The 9,995-nt window shown below is 47.8% G+C and overlaps 1 protein-coding gene across 2 annotated transcripts in view; it reads right to left on the bottom strand.

The window, feature by feature from the left end:
- Positions 1–5,485: 5,485 nt before the first annotated feature.
- Positions 5,486–9,995, bottom strand: part of galnt14 (UDP-N-acetyl-alpha-D-galactosamine:polypeptide N-acetylgalactosaminyltransferase 14 (GalNAc-T14)) — a 121,295-nt gene continuing 116,785 nt past the window's right edge. For both annotated transcript variants that reach the window (XM_068027877.1, XM_068027884.1), the window contains exon 14: positions 5,486–9,399. In XM_068027877.1, the coding sequence (XP_067883978.1) occupies positions 9,247–9,399 (153 nt within the window). In that variant the 3' untranslated portion in view covers positions 5,486–9,246. The remainder of the gene's footprint in view (positions 9,400–9,995) is intronic.

Here is a 9,995-nt window from a genome sequence, read left to right as displayed (position 1 = left end):
TCAGTTATTGCACTGTGTTTATATTGTAATGTGTCCATTCATTACCCTGTGTTTATATTGTACTGTGCTGGTTATTACCCTGTGTTTATATTATACTGTGCCACTTATTACCCTGTCTTTATATTGTACTGTGTCAGTCGTTACCCTGTGTTTATATTGTACTGTGTCAGTTATTACACTGTGTTTATATTGTACTGTGCCAATTATTACCCTGTGTTTACATTGTAATGTGTTCATTCATTTTCCTGTGTTTATGTTGTATTGTGTCAGTTATTATCCTGTGTTTATATTGTATTGTGTCAGTTATTACCCCGTGTTTATATTGTAGTTTGACAGTTATTACATTTTTTAAACTGTACGGTGCCAGTTATTACCCTGTTTTTTTATTGTACTGTGCCAGTTAGTACCCTGTGTTTATATTGTAATGTGTTGATTCATTATCCTGTGTTTATATTGTACTGGGAAGGACAGCATTACCCCTGAAATAATCAAGAGTGCCAAGCCTGCTATACTCTCAGCACTACATGAACTGCTATGCCTGTGCTGGGACGAGGGAGCAGTACCCCAGGACATGCGCGATGCCAATATCATCACCCTCTATAAAAACAAAGGTGACCACGGTGACTGCAACAACTACCGTGGAATCTCCCTGCTCAGCATAGTGGGGAAAGTCTTTGCTCGAGTCGCTCTGAACAGGCTCCAGAAGCTGGCCGAGCGCGTCTACCCTGAGGCACAGTGTGGCTTTCGTGCAGAGAGATCGACCATTGACATGCTGTTCTCCCTTCATCAGATACAGGAGAAATGCCGTGAACAACAGATGCCCCTCTACATTGCTTTCATTGATCTCACCAAAGCCTTTGACCTCGTCAGCAGACGTGGTCTCTTCAGACTACTAGAAAAGATCGGATGTCCACCAAAGCTACTAAGTATCATCACCTCATTCCATGACAATATGAAAGGCACAATTCAACATGGTGGCTCCTCATCAGAGCCCTTTCCTATCCTGAGTGGTGTGAAACAGGGCTGTGTTCTCGCACCCACACTTTTTGGGATTTTCTTCTCCCCGCTGCTTTCACATGCGTTCAAATCCTCTGAAGAAGGAATTTTCCTCCACACAAGATCAGGGGGCAGGTTGTTCAACCTTGCCCATCTAAGAGCGAAGTCCAAAGTACGGAAAGTCCTCATCAGAGAACTCCTCTTTGCTGACGATGCTGCTTTAACATCTCACACTGAAGAGTGCCTGCAGAGTCTCATCGACAGGTTTGCGGCTGCCTGCAATGAATTTGGCCTAACCATCAACCTCAAGAAAACGAACATCATGGGGCAGGACGTCAGAAATGCTCCATCCATCAATATTGGCGACCACGCTCTGGAAGTGGTTCAAGAGTTCACCTACCTAGGCTCAACTATCACCAGTAACCTGTCTCCAGATGCAGAAATCAACAAGCGCATGGGTAAGGCTTCCACTGCTATGTCCAGACTGGCCAAGAGAGTGTGGGAAAATGGCACACTGACACGGAACACAAAAGTCCAAGTGTATCAGGCCTGTGTCCTCAGTACCTTGCTCTACGGCAGCGAGGCCTGGACAACGTATGCCAGCCAAGAGCGACGTCTCAATTCATTCCATCTTCGCTGCCTTTGGAGAATACTTGCCATCAGGTGGCAGGACTATATCTCCAACACAGAAGTCCTTGAAGCGGCCAACACCCCCAGCTTATACACACTACTGAGTCAGCGGCGCTTGAGATGGCTTGGCCATGTGAGCCGCATGGAAGATGGCAGGATCCCCAAAGACACATTGTACAGCGAGCTCGCCACTGGTATCAGACCCACCGGCCGTCCATGTCTCCGCTATAAAGACGTCTGCAAACGCGACATGAAATCGTGTGACATTGATCACAAGTCGTGGGAGTCAGTTGCCAGCATTCGCCAGAGCTGGCGGGCAGCCATAAAGACAGGGCTAAATTGTGGCGAGTTGAAGAGACTTAGTAGTTGGCAGGAAAAAAGACAGAGGCGCAAGGGGAGAGCCAACTCTGCAACAGCCCCGACAAACAAATTTCTCTGCAGCACCTGTGGAAGAGCCTGTCACTCCAGAATTGGCCTTTATAGCCACTCCAGGCGCTGCTTCACAAACCACTGACCACCTCCAGGCGCGTATCCATTGTCTCTCGAGATAAGGAGGCCCAAAAGAAAGAAAGAATATTGTACTGTGCCAGTTTTTACTCTGTGTTTATACTGGGTTTTCATGTTTGTGCTTTTTGCTAGGGCTGTTCATTATTCTGTCATTAACACTCTCTCTGCACTCACGCTTTGTCTTTCACCGCACCATTAGCACACTCTCTTTGCCTTTGCCCCATGACCTCGTTGTCAGTTAATCTCCACCCCTGCTTTACTTGCTTAAAACCTGTTACAATTCTAACCTTTCCCAGTTCTGATGAAGGGTCACTGAACTGAAACATTAACTTTGCTTCTCTCTCCACAGATGCTGCCAGACCTGCTGGGTATTTCCAGCACTTACTGCTTTTATTTCAGATTTCCAGCATCTGCAGTATTTTCTTTTATTTTTGCTTATCATTGCACTGTTTTTGGCCCATAATGTTAAATTGAGACCCCATTGTGCCTGACTGATTTGAATGGATTTGCATGAAGTTTAGCCTTCGGCTTTTTCATTCCACTGACAGCCATGTCTCAGCTGCTTGGCCCACTTTCTGCAATTCTTTCCCTTACACCCTCCACCTGTCCACTTCCTTCTTCTTCTCCATATTCATTTCAAATGGTAATCAGACTAAATAAAAGCTGAAGATCCCTCACTGACCCACGCACTGGATCTTTCTCATAGCATGAGCTAAAGCCGATCCAATGGCTCCTTATCCACACTTATCCTGCAGCCTTCCTGTTGCAGAGCTTTATCCCAGTGTATTCCTGGACTGCTGCATTAACATCCCACACAGAAGAGTGGCTGCAGAGACTCATCAACAGGATTGCGGCTGCCTGCAATGAATTTGGCCTAACCATCAGAATCAAGAAAACGAACATCATGGGACAGGACATCAGAAATGCTCCATCCATCAATATTGGCGACCACGCTCTGGAAGTTGTTCAAGAGTTCACCTACCTAGGCTCAACTATCACCAGTAACCTGTCTCCAGATGCAGAAATCAACAAGCGCATGGGAAAGGCGTCCGCTGCTATGGCCAGACTAGCCAAGAGGGTGTGGGAAAATGGCGCACTGACACGGAACACAAAAGTCCGAGTGTATCAAGCCTGTGTCCTCAGTACCTTGCTCTACGGCAACGAGGCCTGGACAACATATGTCAGCCAAGAGCGACGTCTCAATTCATTCCATCTTTGCTGCTTCTGGAGAATCCTTGGCATCAGGTGGCAGGACCATATCTCCAACGCAGAAGTCCTCGAGGCAACCAACATCCCCAGCATATACACCCTACTGAGTCAACGGCACTTGAGATGGCTTGCCAAGGACACATTGTACAGCGAGCTCATCGCTGGTATCAGACCCACCGGCCGTCCATGTCTCCGCTTTAAAGATGTATGCAAATGCGACATGAAGTCCTGTGACGTTGATCACAAGTCGTGGGGGTCAGTTGCCAGTGATCGCCAGAGCTGGCGGACAGCCATAAAGGCGGGGCTAAAGTGTGGGGAGTCGAAGAGACTTAGCTGTTGGCAGGAAAAAAGACAGAAGTGCAAGGAGAAAGCCAACTGTGTAACAGCCCCGACAACCAATTTTATCTGCAGCACCTGTGGAAGAGTCTGTCACTCTAGAATTGGCCTTTATAGCCACTCCAGGCGCTGCTTCACAAACAACTGACCATCTCCAGGCACTTATCCATTGTCTCTCGAGACAAGGAGGCCAAAGAAGATTTCTGGAAATAATAATATCGTGGCAAAATGTTACCACAAGGTGGCAGTTATGGGCCCTGCCTCATTCTGCTCTGGGCGCAGTTCTGGATTGGGATGAATTGTCTAATGGGAAACAAAGGGGAACTGCCCAAATTTTTGCCTTGGCAATATTTTAATCTGCTTTACATGAGAAAACTTGTTCCGAGTCTGGAGCAAATATCTCAAATGCTTGATCCCACAATTACTCTCAGTAAAAAAGATGATCTGGTCATTGTCACATTGCAGTTTGTGGGATCTTGCTGTGTGCAAATTGCCTGCCGTGTTCCTTACTTTATAACAGCGCCTATGTTTCAGAAATATTTCATTGGCTGAAAAGTGCTTTGGGACATTCTGAGGTCGGGAAAGGTGCTGTGCAATGCAAGCCTTTTTTTGTTTTTTCTTTGTATCATTTGAGATTATATTTTTTGAAAAAGGATCAGACTAATTAGATGTATAAATGTATGAGGGAGAGCGTGTGGTACAAAGTGTGCTTTTTGTGATGAGAGGCTCGTGGCCAGCTCAATGTTTAACCAGGTTCTGTCCCTAGCTGTGTGTTATTCCAGGTAGAGTCAATCAATTATCTCTTGTTTTGTCTCACATATTCATTCTGTTCCCTCCCCTCTCTTTGGATGGTGCCGGCACCATGCTGGACAAACAGGGATTATCAGCAGGTTCCCTGACTGTGGGCGTGGAGTGGCGGGGGGGGGGTGGGGGGGAGGGGTAGCAGGGTGGGTAGCGGTGCGGTGACAGGTGGGGTGGGGTGGAGGGGCAGCGTTTGTCCTGATCTCCCCTGTAACTCTCTGTTCCTTACCCTCAACAACAACTTATATTTCTATAGCTCCTTTAACATAGTGAACCATCCCAAGGTGCTTCACAAGAGCATTAGCAAACAAAATTTAACACCGAGCCACACAAGGCGATATCAGGGCTGATGACCAAAAGCTTGGCCAAAGAGATAGGTTTTGAGGAGTATCTTAAAGGAGGAAAGTGATGTGGAGAGGCAGAGATGTGTAGGGAGGGTATTCCAGAGCTTGGGGCTTAGGCAGCTGAAGGCACGGCCACCAATGGTGAAGCAATTAAAATGGGGGATGCTCACGAGGCCAGAAGGGTAGGAGCGCAGATATCCCGGAGGGTTGTGAGGCTGGAGGAGATCACAGAGATAGGGAGGGGCGAGGCCATGGAGGGATTTGAAAACAAGGATGAGAATTATAAAGTAGGTCAGTGAGTACAGAAGTGGTGGATGAGCTGACACAGGGGCAGAATTGGACAATGTTACAGAGGTGGAAGTAGACACTCTTGTGACCTATATGTGGTCAGAAGCTTATCTCGGTCAACTACAACACCAAGGCTGAGGGCAATCTGGTTCAGCCTCATAGTGACCAGGGAGAGGGACAGAATCGGTGGCTGGGGAACAGAGTTTGAGATGGGAACCGAAGACAATGGTTTCAATCTTCCCAATATTTAGTTGGAGGAAATTTCTGCTCATCCAGAAATGGATGTTGGACAAGCAGTCTGACAAGTTAGAGACAGCAGAGGTGTCAGAGTCATTTATTTACAACACAGAAGGAGGCCATCCGGCCTATCAAGTCCATGCCGGATCTCCACAGAGCTATGCAGTCAGTCCCACTCCCTGCCTCGATCCCTGTATTCCTGCAAGTCTATTTCTCTCAGGTGGCCATTCAACTTCCTCTTGAAGTCATTGATCATCTTTGCTTCCACCACCCTTGTGGGCAGTGAGTTCCAGGTCATTACCACCTGTTCTGTGAAAAATATTTCTTCCTTCTATTCCCTCTGAATCTTTTGTCCAAAACTTTCAATCTGTGTCCCCTAGGCCTTGTACACTTTTGTTAATGGGAACAGTTTTTCCTTGTCTAGCTTATCTAAGCCTGTCATAATCTTGTACACTTCTATTAAATCTCCCCTCAATCTCCTTTGTTCTAAGGAGATAAAACCCATCTTTTCCAACCTAACCTTGTAACTAAAATCCTCCATCCCTGGAAACATTTTAGTAGAGAGGTGGTGAGATGGAGCTGGCTGCTGTCAGTGTACATGCAGAGACTGATGTGTTTTTGGATGATGTAGGGGCAGCATGTAGATGAGAAATAGGAGAGGGGCCAAGGATAGATCCTTCAGGGACACCAGAGGTAACAGTTCAGGAGCAGGGTGAGAAGCCATTGCAAGTGATTCTCTGGCTATGATTCAGTAGGTAAGAATGGAACCAGGTGAGAGCAGTCTCACCCAGCTGGACGACAGTGAAGAGACGTTGGAGGAGGATGGTGTGGTCAGTGGTGTCAAATGTTGCAGACAGGTCGAGAAGGACAAGGGGAATTAGGTCACCAGTTTCAGTCACATAGGATGTTATTGGTGACCTTTATAAAGGGCCATTTCAGTCGTGCTGCAGGGACGGAAATCTAATTGGAGGGGTTGCGGGAAAGATGGGCCCAGATTTGGGAGGCAACATGTTCCCTCCTGGGATCCTTCTCACTTTGTGTTCATAGCCTTCCTCTTTCCGAGCTCTCTACTCACTCCCCATTGCCTTTGTTCCTTTGCTGCCACTTTCTTCCTCATCCCCTCATTCTCCAGCAAGGTTCCTCTTCCAGCCCCCTTCCTAAACTTTTCTTATTTTTATTGTGTGCTTTTCTCCCTCCCAGTCTTTCAGCTCCATCTTTCCCTCCATCTCTCTGTCCACTTTTCCTCCCAGAATTCTTTCTGTGTCCACCCTACAGATGATCCCCGTCTTCTTCCAATATGTCACTTCTTTCCTTTTTATCTCTGTTCAGTGCCAAGTGTCACCAAGAGATTCCATTGCACGGATTAACAGGCGAACAAAAATAAAGCTGGAGGCAGAATTCTCAGTGCTAAATGAAAATCAGCAGCTCTGGTCCAACACAGTCCAATTATCCAGGCCAGCAGCAGTTAATATGTCAGCCTGACAGAACAGATCAAGCAGGTTTCGAGCCAGTCACTTGGCCTTATTTCCCTTCCTTGATTCCATCATTAGTAGACAGTTCTTCCTGAACCCAAGGGGATCTCCGGGATGGAAATGGTGAGAATGTCCTCTCTCCTCAGCACTGTCTGCCAGCAGGGAAGAGACACCATGCCCCTACCCTACAATACCACACAGCACACCGAACCTTTACACGATGATATACAGAGTTCACCATTGGTGATGTTAGAGGAAATGACATCTGTGTGTCCAAATAAGTCGTATTGGGAAAAAAGATAGTGGAGGGTGAGACTAAATTAAAACAGTTGGACATGGTCTGACTTAATATTGCACCAACCTCCACTCCCTTTATTACAAAGGCTCTCCACACTGTGCAGTGATTTGAGGTTTAAATAAAAATCACACATTTACGACCACAAACCTGCCGCGAGAATGTTAATGTTTATCTGATGGTGAGGGAGGGGGAAGCAGTGAACACTGGCAAGACAACACTCTCCACTTACAGATGCCTGAGTTCGAGATTCCCAATGTCACGACTCCCCGTGTCACGTCTGCCTGGCTCAGCTCCCAGTGCCTAAAATCCCAATCTCACAGCCCCCATTGTCAAGACGCCCATGGTACGCATGTCAGTGTCATGGCTCCCCATGGCATGCATGTTAGTGTCATGGCGCCCCATGGCACGCATGTCAGTGTCATGGCGCCCCATGGCACGCATGTCAGTGTCATGGCGCCCCATGGCACGCATGTCAGTGTCATGGCGCCCCATGGCACGCATGTCAGTGTCAAGGCCCCCCATGGCACGCATGTCAGTGTCATGGCTCCCCATGGCACGCATGTCAGTGTCATGGCTCCCCATGGCACGCATGTCAGTGTCATGGTGCCCCATGGCACGCATGTCAGTGTCATGGCGACCCATGGCACGCATGTCAGTGTCATGGCGACCCATGGCACGCATGTCAGTGTCATGGCTCCCCATGGCACGCATGTCAGTGACATGGTGCCCTATGGCACGCATGTCAGTGTCAAGGCCCCCCATGGCACACATGTCAGTGTCAATACCCCCCATGGCACGCATGTCAGTGTCATGGCGCCCCCATGTCAGTGTCAAGGCCCCCCATGGCACGCATGTCAGTGTCAAGGCCCCCCATGGCACGCATGTCAGTGTCAAGGCCCCCCATGGCACGCATGTCAGTGTCAAGGCCCCCCATGGCACGCATGTCAGTGTCATGGCGCCCCATGGCACGCATGTCAGTGTCAAGGCCCCCCATGGCACACATGTCAGTGTCATGGCTCCCCATGGCACGCATGTCAGTGTCATGGTGCCCCATGGCACGCATGTCAGTGTCAAGGCCCCCCATGGCACACATGTCAGTGTCATGGCTCCCCATGGCACGCATGTCAGTGTCATGGTGCCCCATGGCACGCATGTCAGTGTCAAGGCCCCCCATGGCACGCATGTCAATGTCACGGCTCTCACTGCTACCTCTCCCCTTATCACGGCTTTCAAAGGGAATCAGGCAAAACATTGGATAGGGATCATTAGGGATTATTCCCTTTCGATAGGGATCAATGAGGATGATTCCCTTTGGATAGGAATCATTAGGGATGTTTCAATATGGTCCCGACATCATGAATGATATGGGCACATTTCAATTTCAGTTGGACTGTTAATACTGGAATACTGAATGGGAGAGTTGCTGTATTCCAGGATATTTCACATTCTCTGGGAATGTCGGTCCTGTTGACAGATATCCCCAGCGGGTCAATCTCAGTGTGATGAATGAGCAATTGACAAATGGGCTCTTAAGTGCCACCTTGGTGAGTGTTGTCTTGGTTCCCACACTGCCCTCCCCCTTTCCCTCCCTTCCCTCCCTGTGAACACTCCACTATGAAAAGCTGCTTCACCTGCAAGTGCACAGGGAGCAGGTGAAACATTAGGCCTGCTGCAAGTTGTATTACTCTTAAGCTGGGCAGATGTGGTGCAAACCAGTGCCCTTCAGACAGACAGAAATTATCCAAAGTTATTTTTACAGCAAAGGTACAGAATAGGAAGATGTGCTCTTGAGTGTATAAACTTTTTTTCACTTTCCAAAAGAAATTAAATTATTTGTATTCAAGGTGTAGCTAAATTCATCCATCTTGATACATCTGTGTCCCAGCTCAGAGTCAACATTTCCATGGCAATGGAGTTGAGGCCCAGAACTAAGGCCTAAGTGTCAGACCTTCCTTATCACAAAGATTTGAGCTCACAAAAGGCAAGAATCACAGGCCTTTTTATGGAATAAAATGGTTGGATTTCAAGCTGTGTCTCTTGGAACTGGAAGTAGATTTTAATCTCACAAATTCACCAGTTTTACACATCCAATTGTGGTTGAAGATGCTCCCTCCTCAGTTCCTGGGACTTAGGCCATGTCCCAGCGTTGACTGAGGACCATCGTTTCACATGGGTTGATCACCAGGATTTTTGTGCTTTCATCTTCATCTCCGGACATCTCACTGTCTAAACAGTAACGGGAAACCTGGTGCTCGATACGGGACCCAGTCCTCTGCCAGCGCTGGGTACAACACAGAATGCAACAAATGCAAATATTACATATGGATTGTTTCATACAGAGACACAGACTGTCCACACATACAAATAAATTGCACATACAGTTCCCCACCTCCCACACAAGGCACAAGTCAGGAGTGTGATGGAATACTCTCCACTTGCCTGGATGGGTGCAGCTCCAACAACACTCAAGAAGCTCAACACCGAAAATTGGCAAGGTCTTAAATGAATACTTCTCGTCTGTATTTACCGTGGAGAAGGTCATGGAAGCTACTGAGGGAGGGAACAGCGATATCCTGCAGCATATCAACATTACAAAGGAGGAAGTGTTGGAGGTTTTGAAGCACTTTAAGGTGGATAAATCCCCAGTGCCTGACCAGCTGTTTCCAAGGATGCTATGGGAAGCAAGGGAGGAGATTGCTGGCGCCCTGGCAGAGATTTTTGTATCATCGTTAGCCATGGGTGAGGTACCGGAAGACTGGAGGATAGCTAATGTTGTGCCTTTATTTAAGAAGGGCAGCAGGGATAAGCCAGGGAACTGCAGGCCGGTGAGCCTTACATCAGTGGTGGGAAAGTTATTGGAAGGGATTCTGAGAGACA

Source organism: Heterodontus francisci, chromosome 3 (genome assembly GCF_036365525.1).
Source record: "Heterodontus francisci isolate sHetFra1 chromosome 3, sHetFra1.hap1, whole genome shotgun sequence".
Lineage (NCBI taxonomy): Eukaryota > Metazoa > Chordata > Chondrichthyes > Heterodontiformes > Heterodontidae > Heterodontus > Heterodontus francisci.
This window is presented reverse-complemented; position numbering and strand designations above follow the sequence as displayed.